Source organism: Talpa occidentalis, unplaced genomic scaffold (assembly GCF_014898055.3).
Source record: "Talpa occidentalis isolate TD23 unplaced genomic scaffold, MPIMG_talOcc4v2.1 talOcc4.11, whole genome shotgun sequence".
NCBI lineage: Eukaryota > Metazoa > Chordata > Mammalia > Eulipotyphla > Talpidae > Talpa > Talpa occidentalis.
Genome location: NW_023601104.1, coordinates 30,657,574 through 30,672,488, shown reverse-complemented (window position 1 = coordinate 30,672,488; position 14,915 = coordinate 30,657,574). Strand labels below are relative to the sequence as shown.

The window sequence follows — 14,915 nt, the reverse complement described above, 5'->3', positions numbered from 1 at the left end:
TAGAGACCTTTTACTAAGAAATTATTCAGCAGTTTTACCAAAATTCATCTGCTTCAAGTTGCTGACAAATTTTGGGTCGTGCAAAATGGAGACTTGATACTATTGGAGATGCTGGGATTTCAGTGCTAAAAACAAATGAAGCTTTCAGAAAACAGGAGTGGACTTCTCTTTCCTTTTGCATTAGGCAACACTGGACTATGGAATGTATTCCCGAGAAGAGGAACTATTAAGAGAAAGAAAACGCATTGGAACAGTTGGAATTGCTTCTTATGATTATCACCAAGGAAGTGGAACATTTCTATTCCAAGCCGGTAGTGGAATTTATCACATAAAAGATGGAGGGCCACAAGGATTTACTGTAAGTTGGTATTACTACTTGTTAAATCTGTTTCTGGGTCCTAAAAGTTATTTGTGCCCTAATTAGAAAAGTAATTAGTAAAAACACCAAAAAACTTCTGTTTACCCATCAACGGAAGAAATTAGTAGTCAAATAAAATAAGAAATAGGGGTATTAATTTCCAATTTGACTTTTCCAGTCACATTACATAGAATTTTTAAAATGCTAAAATGTAGGAAGATACTGTAAAGGTACAGTAATAGCATAGTAATCAATGTCCATTTTCTGTATATGCCTCTGGGGAGGGATTTTGGAAGATAGTATTGTCAAGGGCAATCCATTTTAGGTTGTCTTAAAAGCTTAATTCTTCTTATTAAATGGTTTCATTACTTGATTTTTTCCTTTTTTTAAGGAAAGAGAGACACCTGCATGGACTCACGCAGGCAGGAGAGCTGCCTAAGTATTTGATTATATTATAGGCAATTCCTTATGTGCTGTTAGAGCAATTCTTTTGATAAAATTTTGATGGCCTTATCTTTCATTAGATTTTTATGAGCAAGTTGTTTTAATAAATTTAATTTGAAATATTAATTAATCTTTTTTTAAAAGATTTATTTATTTATTCATTTATTTATTTATTTATTTATTTATTATTTATTTATTTATTTATTTTATATGAGCACTGGGTACAGTTAGAAGCGCGGGAGGGTGAGAGGATTCACCAGAGCCAGAGCGGGGTACAGAACAGGCAGACTGACTAAGTACACTGCTGAGGGGAGCAGCGGGCACGGCAGGAGAGGTCTGTGCACCGTGTGGGACCCTCGCTGGCAGCCGGGGATCGAACTGGCGCTGCAGAGGCTGTGGGCAGCCTCGCAGCCCAGCACTCAACTGCTGCACCACCAGGGGAGGTCCCATTTCATAAATGTTTTAATAAAAGTAACAAATAATAATTATTCCATTAAACAGCTTTGGGCAACAAAATTCATGAAGTGTTGTTATTGTCTTTATTTCCTCTCCTATTGACCTTAGGTTTTTAACTCATAGTAAAAGAAAAAAAAATGAAAATGTTTGTCTCCCTTACATGAAAATGTTTTTCTCAGGAGCAGTTATCATAGTTGACATTGTGTTGTTCACATAGGAAGGGTGCTAGCAAATGAGGTAGGGGGTGTGTGTGTGTGTGTGTGTGTGTGAGAGAGAGAGAGAGAGAGTGAGAGAGAGAGAAGACCTAATACTTGCCTTAAAATACTTGCCTTACTTTTCTAGCAACAACCTTTACGGCCCAATTTAGTGGAAACCAGTTGTCCCAACATTCGGATGGATCCAAAATTATGCCCTGCTGATCCAGACTGGATTGCTTTCATACATAGCAATGATATTTGGATATCCAACATTGTAACCCGAGAAGAAAGGAGGCTCACCTATGTACACAATGGTAATGAATAACTTATTTAAATTTATTTGCTTTTGCTTAACATTTTGAAATTGAAATAAACTGGGTCATCTTTCTATTTTAAGTTTAATCATTAAAGTTAAAAAAATACAGATGATAACTGATTATGTACCATCTGTGCTATTTGTATAATGCTGCCTTGCTTTGATGTTTATTTTCAGACAACATGGCAGTGGCATCTCTTGGTATGATTGGTTTTTAGCCTAAAATAAGACTGCCAGTTTTCCTCAAGCTATATATTCTTACTAAAATAAAAATTTAATTAAAAAAAAATTTTAAGATTTATTTATACATATAAAAACTGGGGTACAGGGCTTCCCCGGTGGCGCAGAGGTTGAGTGCTGGGCTGTGAAGCTGCCTGCAGTCTCTGCAGCGCCAGTTCGATCCCTGGCCGCCAGCGAGGGTCCCACAAGGCACGCAGACCTCTCCTGCTGTGCTCGCTGCTCCCCTCAGCAGTGTACTTCGTCAGTCTGCCTGTTCTGCTCCCTGCTCTGGTAAATTCTCTTACCCTCCCTCACTTCTGACTGTACCCAGTGCTTGAATGAATAAATAAATAAATAAACAAACAAATAAATAAATAAATAAATCTTTTTTAAAAAAAAAAGAACTGGGGTACAGGCCAGAGGTGCGGGGGTTAGGAGGATTTACCAGACACTGTGTGGGGAACAGAACAGGTAGACTGACTGAAATACACTGCGGGGGGGGAACAGCAGGCGAGGCAAGAGAGGTCTGCTGCACCATCTGTGTAGCTCCCTGTCCTGCTGGGGATCGAATTTTTGCTGCAGTGGCTGCGGATAGCTTCAGAGTGCTGTGCTTAACCCCTTGCACCAGCAGGGAGGCCCTTTTTTTGTTTTTGGGTAACAAAAAAGCCTAATGCACACTGCAAGAACTACCTGAAAATTTATCTCCCCCTTTTAGATAGCCTATTAAAGTGTTCTGTCTTAGTAGGGAAAAAAAAGCCTTGTAGAACTATGAATTATGGAAATATTTAATTTTTACGGAAGTAGCTATAATAATTCTAAGCACTTCTCTAAATATAGAAAAAAATGTGTTTTTCCCTCTGAAGCTTTTAGACAAATGAAAGATAAGAAACAGTTTATTGTTTTTCTTTTAACATGTGGAACAGAGTTTGAAACTAAAGCTCCATAATGAAGAATGGTCACTGTAAAAGTTCATTTATCCAACTTTTGCTTACTCTGAAATCACAGAGATGATTTCTTGGGCATTTTTCTTATTTTATTATAGAACAGTGTGTTGACAGCAAACATTTTTTCATTAGTGGGATAATCAGTGTTGTAGAAGAGTCCTTTCTTTGAACAATTTACATCGATTAGAATTAGCACTGAATTAGGAGTCAAGAAACCTGATCTAACCAGTCAACAAAAATACATTACATTCTGGTGTGCCAGGCATTGTGGCAAGAACTAAGGATACAGAATTAAATAAGACATAGTCCTGAGCCTCAAGGAAATTATATAAGAAAATAACTCTAAAACAAAATAAGCCAACATAGGGTATTCTGGGAGCCCCAATGAAAGGTAGTGGTCAGTGAGGGCTTCCCAGAAGAGATGACACCTAAACTCGTCTTAACTAATGACCGCATATTATCCAGTATACTCTAGGCAAGAGGCCACATGAGAAAGGTCTTGATGCAGACGGCACTATAGTATGTATGAGGAGGCAGAAGTCAATGGTCCTAGAGACCATATAAGGCATAAGTTAAGAAAATAGGGAATCATAAGGCTGGTAGACAAGAATCCCAGACAAGGGTAGACTGTATCTTGCATAAATGAATACAGGTGTTATGATGTGGGGGTCCAATGAAAAATTTTTGTAGTTAAGTGGTATGTATGTAGATTTTATAGATAAATTCTTGTAAATACTTTGAAAGTTTTATTTGAGAAGCACAAGACTAGAGACAGGGACACCAAAGCTTAACTGTTGCAGTTATCCAGGTTATATGGCCTGAAACTAGAACATAGGATAGAGAAAACAGGTGGAGTAGAGAAAATTATAAGTAAAAAGTAGAGATTTTTTATATTTAATAGGTCTCCATATGAAGTTAGCAGTAGAAAGATTAGGTTGGTATTTAGAAAATTTGTGTTGGAAATTCTAACCATTTTTTCATTATTTTCAACAAACATGAAACTATTTACGCTATGGTAAATGTTAACTGGGACTGCAAAGCTCTGGCAAAGACTATCAGAAGTAAAACATTTTTCATTTGTTTCCTCGTAAGTTTCCTTTTCCACCACTTCCTATGTCTGAATAATATATTTGCTACAAATTCTTGTCAACTTTTTAATTTTTTTCTTTAATTTTTTAACCACCTCTTCCAGTCACATTTTGCGAACTCCCACTTAAATATGTGAATAAAAAGCAGTCTTGCCAGGCTGTATTTTGTTAAATTCACAAGGCCCAATTAAGAGTCTGAAAGTAAAGGAAATATTTTTCCTTTCCAATAATAGTATAGCACAGTTTGTTTACTCTGTTTTAGTGAGTAAAGCTGTTTTGAATTTTTTAAGATTTATTTTTATTTATTTATGCATACAAGAATCCGGGGGAGTGGGGGGGGGAGTGAGAGGATTCACCGGAAACACAGTGGGGAGAAGAACAGGCACATCTACTGAGATAGACGGCTGAGAGGAAAGGAGCAGCTATTGAGATAGGGGAGGTCTGCTGCACCATGTGGGTTAGCGCCCTGGCCAGGGATCGAACTCACGCTGTAGTGGCTGATGATAGCTTGATAGCACTGAGACTTTAACTCCTGTACCACCAGGGAGACCCTGTTTTGAAAATTTTTGTAAAAAGGAAGGTATTTTTCAGTCATGTGTCTGTCCTCCTCCTCCCCCATCTCCTTTCCCTCCTGCCCTTCTGTAGAGTTGTTTTCCACATGGGATTATTGTAAAGATTGGCAGAATTTAAAGTAGCAAGCACTGGCACCCTTGGAGGATGTGATAATAGTGTTCTTATTATTTTCTTTGCTGCGGATATGGTATATACAGTATGGGAGGTGTAACTTTTGAGTAATTGAAAGATCCTAAAGATAGCATTGGTTTTGAACAAATCATTAATTCTAAAATTACTCTGAAATCTGAGCTTAATTTTCCTTAGCTTGATGCTTTTGCTTGGTGGCAAAACCTGACCTGAGCTGACCTGAAGATATTTATAATCTTAATCTTAGTGTACCTTTTCATAAGTTTGCTGCAGGAATAGTAGTGTATTTGATTACAGGGTATTTAATTACCCTGCTGAAGATGTTACATAATTATATGGTAGATATATTTGAAATCTGAGCTCCAAACATTTCTGGGTTCAGAATTTTTGGATAAGGGATTATTGGTTCATATTGCATATTCATTTTAGATAAGCAGTAATACAAATAAGCAAAAATAATATATTAAAACTTACCTATAAAATTAAAATACTGTGAGATATTATATACCCTCTATTAGACTAGTTAAAGTGAAAAAGATTTAAGAACACCAATTTTTTTTTTACATTTATTTATTTGTGCATATAAGAACTGGGGTACAGGTCATAGGTGCAGGGGGTGAGAGGATTCACCAGAGACAGAGTGGGGAGCAGAACAGGCAGACAGACTGAAACACACTGCTGAGGGGAGCAGCGTGAGAGACAGGAGAGGTCTGCTGCACCATGTGGGTCAGCTCCCTGGCTGGCTGGGGATTGAACTTGTGCCATGCTACAGTAGCTGCTGATAGCTTCACAGTGCTGCAGCATAACCCCTTGCACCACCAGGAAGGCCTCCAGAATACCAAATGTTTCTAAAAGAACTTTCATACACTGCTAGTAAAAATATAAAATAATAGAATTATTTTAGAAAACTATGTAGCATTTTCTCATAAAGTTAAAATACACTATACTCCCAGCCATTCCACTGCTAGATATTTATTCAAGAGAAATGAAAACAACATCCACAAAGATTCTTATTCAAGAATGATAATAGCGTATTTATTCACTATAGCCAAAACTTGGAGGCAGCCCAAATGAATGGATCAAATAATTGTGGTAGATATATTGGAATACCATTCAGCAATAAACAGGAATGAATTAAAGTACAATCACAGTGTACATACCATTTAGTACATGCTAATATGCTTATTTTTTTACCCTCAAGTATGTTATAAACAAAAACTGAACTGCTGTGGTTGGATGGGAGGAAGAGAATGGAGGAGGAATGATGAATTACATGATCTATAACATCCATTCTAGGGCAATAGATGTTCTTCCCTGTACTAGAGAGATAAGACATAGCCCTTTATATGTATTTACATGTATCTATTTTCTATGATCCTAGTTAAATGGGAAAATAAAATTTTTGGAGTACATACTGTGATTCAGTCTTTGTTCAAGTGCTGTATGTGAATTAAATAATTTCTTAACCTTATAAAGTAGGTTCCTGTTCCTGTTTACAAGTGGCACACTACAGTGGAATGAGAAGGGTGATATGCCCAAGGTCAGACAGTTAGTAAATGATAGAACCCAAGTGTGAATTCAATCCTTTTGGCTCCAGAGTTCATTACTACATTATAGCTGTCTTCAAAATAAACAGAATGAGGGCCTCCCTGGTGGCGTAAGGGGTTAGGCACAGAACTGTGAAGCTGTCTGCAGCTTCTGCAGCATGTGTTCGATCCCTGACTGGCCCGGGAGCTGCCCACATGGCACAGCAAACCTCTCCTGTCTTGCCCACTGCTCCCCTCAGCAGTGTACTTCAGTCAGTTTGTCTGTTCTGTTCCCCACTCTGTCTCTGGTGAATCCTCTCACCCCCCACATCTCTGGCCTGTACGCCAGCTCTTGTATGCATAAATAAATACATCTTTAAAAAAAAAAATAAACAGAATCATTCTGCTTTGTATTTAGAAAAAATAGAGAACTTCCTGTGATAAATTTGCCTTTCATGTTTGTCTAGAGCTAGCCAATATGGAAGAGGATCCCAGATCAGCTGGAGTTGCTACCTTTGTTCTTCAAGAAGAATTTGACAGATATTCTGGTTATTGGTGGTGTCCAGAAGCTGAAACAAGTAAGAGGGTTCAAAGTAATATAGGTTAAATAAAGTATGAAATTTAACTACCAGTTATTTAAGGACGGGGGTTCTAAATCCTGGGTAGTAGATGCTTAGTGATGAACACTGGATCCGACCGGTGGTTATTTAGAATATATAGGGTATCTCTCACCATAGTGAATAAAAATAATTATGCCGTGGTTCAGTGCTTCAGGTTCTACTCCTTTGTTAATTCTTTAATCTAAAACTGGTCTTGGTAATGTTGGTAGCAGAATAAAAAAAATCACACCTTAATGAGCTGATATAAAAATGTATGATTGACTAGAGAATCTGTATGAACAAATGGCCAGATTATTATGAATGGATCAGAGAAAGGGCGTAAGGTCTTCCTTTTTCTTGGTGAATTCATAATATTTTACTGTCTGGAAGCTTGAGAAGCAGCTCTCTAAAGCAGTGGCTTCAAAATTTTTGATCATGATCCAATTAGAAATTTGCTTTATATTGTGACCCTAGTACATTTTATATATATATATATACACACACACACACACACATACACATATATATACTGCATATGTAAAACTGAAAACAAATTTTACAATTATTATCGTTCTGTGTAATACATTCTGATGTTATATATGTCCTTTTCTGTTGTATTTTTTTAAATGCTGGTTATGAATAAATTTTCATGACCCACTAATGGATTACAGCTAGCAGGATGAACATTTCTCTAAGGGACCATGAAAGTTATTTATTTTTAAGTCATGTCTTAGATTTGGACATTTTATTTTAAAATGTAAAACATTTTGCCATAACTATCTGTTAGATAGTTATGGATTTTGAAGTGAATGAAAGAAAAAAAAAGACTCTTTAAATAGCATTTATTTTGTTACCAGAAGCATTATAAATATAATTAAACAATTCATTTTTCAACAAAAAAAATTGTATCTTAAGATATGCAAGGACCAAAACGAAATCCTTCAAAACTGCTTTCCGTGAGTTAAATATGTATATAAAATACATAATTGTTTTCAATTTTTGTGTTTTTTTTTTTTCCAAGACATGGTTTCTTTATATTTTTTTTTTAAAGATTTATTTATTTATATAAGCACTGGGTACAGTCAGAAGCGCGGAAGGGTGAGAGAATTCACCAGAGCCAGAGCGGGGAGCAGAGCAGGCAGAAGGACTGAAGTACACTGCTGAGGGGAGCAGCGGGCGGCCGGGAATCGAACTGGCGCTACAGAGGCTGCGGTCAGCTTCGCAACCCAGCGCTCAACCGCTGTGCCACGGGGGAGGCCCTGTTTTCAATTTTTGCTTCCAAAATGAATAACTTTTTTTTTTTAAAGGTTTATTTATTTATGCATATGAGAGCTGGGGTACAGGCCAGAGGTGTGGGGGGTTAGAGGATTCACCAGAGACAGAGTGGGGAACACAATAGGCAGATTGACCTAAGTACACTGCTGAGGGAAGCAGCAGGTGAGTTAGGAGAGGTCTGCTGCACCATGTGGGTTGCTCCCTGGCCAGCTGGGCTGAACTTGTGCTGCAGAGTCTGCGAAGAGCTTCATAGGTTGTGTCTTAACCCCTTGCGCAACCAGGGAGGCCCCCAAAATGAATAATCTTTAACCAGTTAAAGTGGGTTGGCAATAACTTACTTTGCTCTACTGCAAGACTAGTGATATTTTCATACATAAAAGGAAGCATATTTTGTACATTAATTATTTTCACTATGGGAAATATAACGCTAGAAAGAATGGTCAGTTCCGGTTACTTTTTGGAATAATTCTTCTAAATTTTCATTCTCAATTTTTTTAAGCTCCCAGTGGCAACAAAATTCTTAGAATTCTCTATGAAGAAAATGATGAATCTGAGGTGGAAATAATTCATGTTACGTCGCCTATGTTGGAAACAAGGAGGGCAGATTCATTCCGTTATCCTAAAACTGGTAATGTATTCATTGGCATTTAAATAGCACCCATTTCTCCTTTCCAAACAAGTTTCACTTTACTGTCAACCAAATGTATAGTCAACATTAGTCATTTTCAGCCTTGGTATGGATGGGTTTTTAAGTGTCACTGAAGTCGATTTTTTATTTATTTATGCATACAAGAACTGGGGTATAGGTCAGAGGTACTGGGGATGAGAGGATTCACCAGAGATAGAGTGGGGAGCAGAACAGGCAGATGTACTGAAATACACTGCTATGGGGAGCAGCAGGTGAACAGGAGAGGTCTGCTATGCCATATATGGGTTAGCTTCCTGGCTGGGGATCAAATTCATGCTGCAGTGGCTGGCAGTAGCTTGATGGCACTGAGACTTAACCTCTTTGCCATCAGGGAAGCCCTGAAGTAGATTTTTTAAAGACTGATCCTTTTAAATTATTTGAGGGTGTGCACAAAACTGGTTACTTCAAAGAATGAATAAAAAAGGTGTGTTTGCTAGGAAATAAAGATTTTTTAGGGATTTTTGTTCTTAATTAGTAATTTTCCTTATGTTGCTATTAATAGCATTTCAGTGATGTGGAATTGACTTCTTTTTTTCAAACTGACTTTTGATATTTCAGCCCTCTCTCCTTTTTTTTTGATACTATACTGAAAAGTATAAATTTGAAATGGACTTCTGAGAGTCTTGCGCAGTAAAACCCTAACTCTATAATAGTCCTGACTTAACTATAAGGAGGATTGATCTATCAAAGTTAGTTTGAATAATTTTGGACATGTGTTACTAATTCATTTATGTCTCTTTCTAAAGGTACAGCAAACCCTAAAGTCACTTTTAAGATGTCGGAAATCATGATTGATGCAGAAGGAAGGGTAAGTATAAAATGTTCAGTTGACTTTGAGGCATTTAGCTAGTCTAGTCAGTCTAAAAGAAATCTTAGATACAACTTTTTATATTTTTTGGACTCTTTGAACTTGTGAGACATCTGTGGATCATGATTTCAGGTTGACCTCATCTTCTACTTTGAAGAGTTTTGCTGCTTCCCAAGATAGAACTAGGGGCTGTTCATATTTATCACCCTTTTCAGTAGTTTTTCCTCTTTGACTTAGTTATTTCTCCTGATCAGTGTTTTTAAAATGGTAGTATTGATGATGAGTGACCTTCTGTATTTCTGTACTGTATAGATATATATGGTACATTAAATATCCTATGTTTCTCTTGTACAGCAGTACAAGACAAAAATATAAGCATATAAGCTGAATGCATATGAGATTAGTTTAAAAGCAGTCTTCTCTGCTCAGCTTTTTTCAACAGCTTTATTGAGATAGGACTTAGTATATTTACATGATTGCAACCATCACAATTTTAGAACATTTTCATCATTCCAAAAAGAAACCCCACATCTTTTAGTCATCATTTCCCAATGTCATCATGCTCCTCTCCTTGCCCCCAGCCCTAGGCAACCACTTTTTTCTTTTGTCTATAGATTTGCGCATTCTGAACATTCATATAAATGGAATCATACAGTCACTAGTCTGATTTCTCTAACTAAGTGTAATGTTTTCAAGATTCATCCATGTTGAACCATTACTATCTGATAAATCTACTTATCAGTTATGGATTTTTGGGTTATTTCAACTTTTTGACTATTATCAATAGCACTACCATGGGGGAGTTATGAAACTCCCTGGTGGCTTAAGAGGTTAAGACACAGCACTATGAAGCTCTCCGCAGCCACAGCGGCACGAGTTCGATCCCTGGTCAGGGAAGTGACCCACATGGCGCAGCAGACCTTTCCTGACTCGCCCACTCCTCCCCTCAACAGTGTATTTCAGTACATCTACCTGTTCTGCTCCCCACTCTGTCTCTGGTGAATCTCTCACCCCCCATACCTTTGGCCTGTACCCCAGTTCTTGTATGCATAAATAAGTAAATCTTAAAAAAAAATTACCATGAATATTTGCATGCAGGTTTTTGTGTGGATATGCCTTTTTTTTTTTTTAAAGGTTTTTTTTTTTTTTTTTTTTTTAATTTATACAATAGCTGGGGTACAGGCCAGAGGCACGGGAAAGTGAGAGGATTCACCAGAGACAGAGTCGGGATCAGAACAGGCAGATGGACTGAAAGCATTGCTGAGGGGAGCAGAGGGGACGACAGTAGAGGTCTGCTGTGCCATGTGGGAATGTCCCCAGCCGGCTGGGAACCAAACCTGCACTGCAGAGGCTTTGGACAGCTTCACAGTGCTGTGCTTAACCCGCTGTGCCACCGGGGAGGCCCTACCTCTTTTTTCCCCCTTGGATATATACCTAGGAGTGGAATTATTGGATCACGTGATAACTCAATGTTTAACCTTTTGAGGAACTGCCAAGCTGTCTTCCAAAGTGGTTGTACTATTATGTATTCCCACCAGCAGGGTATGAGGTTTTCAATTTCTCTACATCCTAATCAACACTTCTTATCACTTTACTCATTTATTATAGTGAGTTTCAAGTGGTACCTCATTGTGGTTTGATTTATTTACATTTTCTTGATGGTTAGTGACATTGGGCTTCTTTTCATGTGCGTGTTCAACATTTGGAGAATTGTCTATTTAGATCCTTTGCCCATCAGAAGAACAATTGTTTTAATTATGTCAACTAGATTTTTAATGGAAAAAAGTTGGCTTACTCAGGACCACTAATATGTTACACAAATAATATTTTAAGCTGAAATACAGGGAACAAGGGACTATTACTTTTCTTAGATACTAGAGTTTAAAGTGATTGAAATTTGATTTACAAGTTATTATCAAGTATTCTATTTGTGTAAATTCATAGGAAAACTATGAACTCATTCTTATGGTGACAGCTTTTTTAGGTGTAAAGAGCTCCTGTATAAGATTCCCACAACTTCCTGTTGGTTTTGCTATACTTTGTGTGCCTTTTAAAGTACCCAAACCTGAAAAATTATCATGCTGTTATTGATAATGACTTAGGTAGACTAGTAAGCTACTTACATGTTTATGTCTTTTATAATTACATTCTTTTTTTCTTTTTTGATAGATTATAGATGTCATTGATAAGGAACTAATACAGCCTTTTGAGATTTTGTTTGAAGGTGTTGAATATATTGCCAGAGCTGGATGGACTCCAGAGGGAAAATAGTGCGTATGTTAAATTGTTAACTTCTTTACCACTATGAAGGATCCAAAACTTTAGAAATGTCTGTTCATTTTAACCTTATAGTTGGAGCTGCCTTCACACATAAATTTAAATATGCAGTTATTTCTGCACAAAGAATTTTTATGAACTGAGTATACTCTGGGGATTTGTAATCCTATAAGCTTAGGTGCATTGCATTTTCATTCTATTTGTGGTTTAGTTGTATGGCTTTAAGGCTCACTTGTAAATATTTTTTTTTTATTGTGTAAGCATAAATATTATGAAGGCGATTAAGGAAGACGAATAGTTTCTGTGTCTAATGTAGTCAGCAGGAGTTTCATAAGGCTAGAATTTGTTCACTCTAAAAGTAAGAAAGCAGTTTCAGAGGCCATCTATGGTTCTAGAAATTTAAAGAAAACCACTTTTAAAAACTATTAAAGCTTAACTTTAAAAAACAAGTATTTTTAATTAGCCATTTGTAAGTGATAATTTAACATATACTAAGTTAATTCTTTCCTTTTGATTATAAAAATAATTGATGAGTGCCAAATGACAGTATTTTCTAAGAGATTGCTTTATTTTTGGTGCTTTTCTTTTATTTGTTTAAATAGTGCTTGGTCCATCCTACTAGATCGCTCCCAAACTCGCCTGCAGATAGTGTTGATCTCCCCTGAACTATTTATCCCAGTAGAAGATGATGCGATGGAAAGACAGAGACTCATTGAATCAGTGCCTGACTCTGTTACCCCACTGATTATCTATGAAGAAACAACAGATATCTGGATAAATGTATGTGTTTTATTTTCATATATTTGGTTGAATATTTTCTCAGGCTGTTAAAGCATGTAAAATTTTATAGCAAACTATCAAGATGAATTCTTTTAACTTCCGAGTAACCATGAATATTAATTTGCTTAATTTAAACATTTCAGAATGGAATGATGGTTCCAACATGGAATGGTGTGTAAGATAGAAAGTGGATGCCATTGAAATGGCTGTGGATTTGCCCTTGTTCCTGAACACATGAGATTTTGAATACACAGCCTCATCAGTGCCTCTGAGAGAACCACAAAAGTTCTGTCTAGGAGACTTTCATTTTTAAGTTGGTAAACTACCAAAATATTGGATTGAATTATGCAATTTCCAATTTAACAAAATAAAAGAAAAGAAAACCAACTTACTCTGGCTGAACATAAGGTTCATATGATGCTCTTAAAGCAGATGAACATCTGTTTTCCCTTCTACTGTTAGAATATTTCTCATTGGAAAAGAAAAGTAAAAAAATAAAATTGCATCATTTCTGTCATAAGATTTGTATCATTAAACAAACCTCAACTGTGTTTCAAAGGATTGCAGAGATTGTGAGCAAGAAAGAGCTTTTGGTCACATTTTCCTTTTTTCTCCATTTGGAGACATTTATTTCTCAATGGATGAGTTCTTTGGCTAAAGTAAGATAAATCTGAAAGTCTGAGGCAAAATCTGTAATTCCAAATGTACCATACCCCTTAGCGTTGGTAGTTATTTATATTTCAGAGTATGCTTATCAAGCTATTCTTTGAATTGTTTGTGTGGTATTTTCATTAATATGTATAGTAAATTAAGCTATTCATTTTACAGATCCATGACATCTTTCATGTTTTTCCCCAAAGTCATGAAGATGAAATTGAGTTTATTTTTGCCTCTGAATGCAAAACAGGTTTCCGTCATTTATATAAAATTACATCCATTTTAAAGGAGAGCAAATATAAACGATCAAGTGGTGGGTTGCCTGCCCCAAGTAAGAAATAATTTTTTACTTAAAAAAGAAAAAATGTTGAACAGTAGGTGGGAGGGGAAGGGTAATGGAATGTCTCTTTTATATACTTAGTAAATATCAATACTTATTTAAAATTAATACATAAATTTAAATACTTGCATGTGTAAAAATCAAAGGCAAAGGTCTTGATGGGATATGTAATATTAGCTATATATGTAGTTCTATATAGATTTATAATAAACTTTTAATGAGTAATCTGGGTGGAAAAATGACTTTTCCTTTCAACTTTTACCTTTGCCGTAAAAGTGGCTTTTGCAGGTCTTTTATTTAAGATTTATTTATTTATTTATACAAGCACTGGGTACAGTCAGAAGTGCAAGAGGGTGAGAGAATTCACCAGAGCCAGAGCGGGGAGCAGAGCAGGCAGAGGGACCGAAGCACACTGCTGAGGGGAGCAGCGGGCAGCAGGAGAGGTCTGCACGCCATGTGGGACCCTCCTCTGGTGGCTGGGGAGCAGCTGGGGATTGAACCAGCGCTGCAGAGGCTGCGGGCAGCTTCGCAACCCAGCACTCAATCGCTGCGCCACCGGGAAGGCCCATTTACTATAATTTTTTAAAAAAACATTATGCATACAAGACCTGGGGTGTAGACCAGATATGAGGGGGGTGAGAGGATTCACCAGAGAGAGTGGGGAGCAGAACAGGCAGCATTGCTGAGGGGAGCATGAGGCAAGGCAGGAGAGGTCTGCTGTGCCATGTGGGTTGCTCCCTGGCAGGCTGGGAATCAAACTTGTGCTGCAGTGGCTGGCAACAGCTTGATAGTGCTGTGTTTTTAACTCCTGTGCCACCAAGAAGGCCCTTTACTGTAATTTTTAATTAAAATGAACCCAAGTTATTTTCAGATTTAAAAAGCTATTTTTATTTATTTATTTTTTTAAATCCTTTTTTTTTTTTATAGAGGCATGTTTTTATTTATTTATTTATTTGTTTGTTTCTTTGTTTATACATGCACTGGGTACAGTCAGAAGCGCGGGAGGGTGAGAGAATTCACCAGAGCCAGAGCGGGGAGCAGAGCAGGCAGAAGGACCAAAGTACACTGCTGAGGGGAGCAGCGGGCGGCAGGAGAGGTCTGCGCGCCATGTGGGACCCTCCTCCGGTGGCTGGGGAGCAGCCGGGGATCGAACCGGCGCTACAGAGGCTGCTGGCAGCTTCGCAACCCAGCGCTCAACCGCTGCGCCACCAGGGAGGCCCTGACCACAAATTTTTAACTAC

At 37.4% G+C, this 14,915-nt stretch overlaps 1 protein-coding gene across 5 annotated transcripts in view; it reads left to right on the top strand.

Annotated features, from left to right (window-relative positions):
• DPP8 (dipeptidyl peptidase 8) overlaps positions 1-14,915 on the top strand; it is a 49,230-nt gene that overhangs the window by 14,093 nt on the left and 20,222 nt on the right. For all 5 annotated transcript variants that reach the window (XM_037502737.2, XM_054688139.1, XM_037502736.2 and 2 more), the window contains 8 exons: positions 185-358; positions 1,601-1,769; positions 6,718-6,828; positions 8,624-8,752; positions 9,559-9,620; positions 11,790-11,890; positions 12,500-12,677; positions 13,506-13,665. In XM_037502737.2, coding sequence (XP_037358634.1) covers positions 185-358; positions 1,601-1,769; positions 6,718-6,828; positions 8,624-8,752; positions 9,559-9,620; positions 11,790-11,890; positions 12,500-12,677; positions 13,506-13,665 — 1,084 coding nt within the window. The remainder of the gene's footprint in view (positions 1-184; positions 359-1,600; positions 1,770-6,717; positions 6,829-8,623; positions 8,753-9,558; positions 9,621-11,789; positions 11,891-12,499; positions 12,678-13,505; positions 13,666-14,915) is intronic.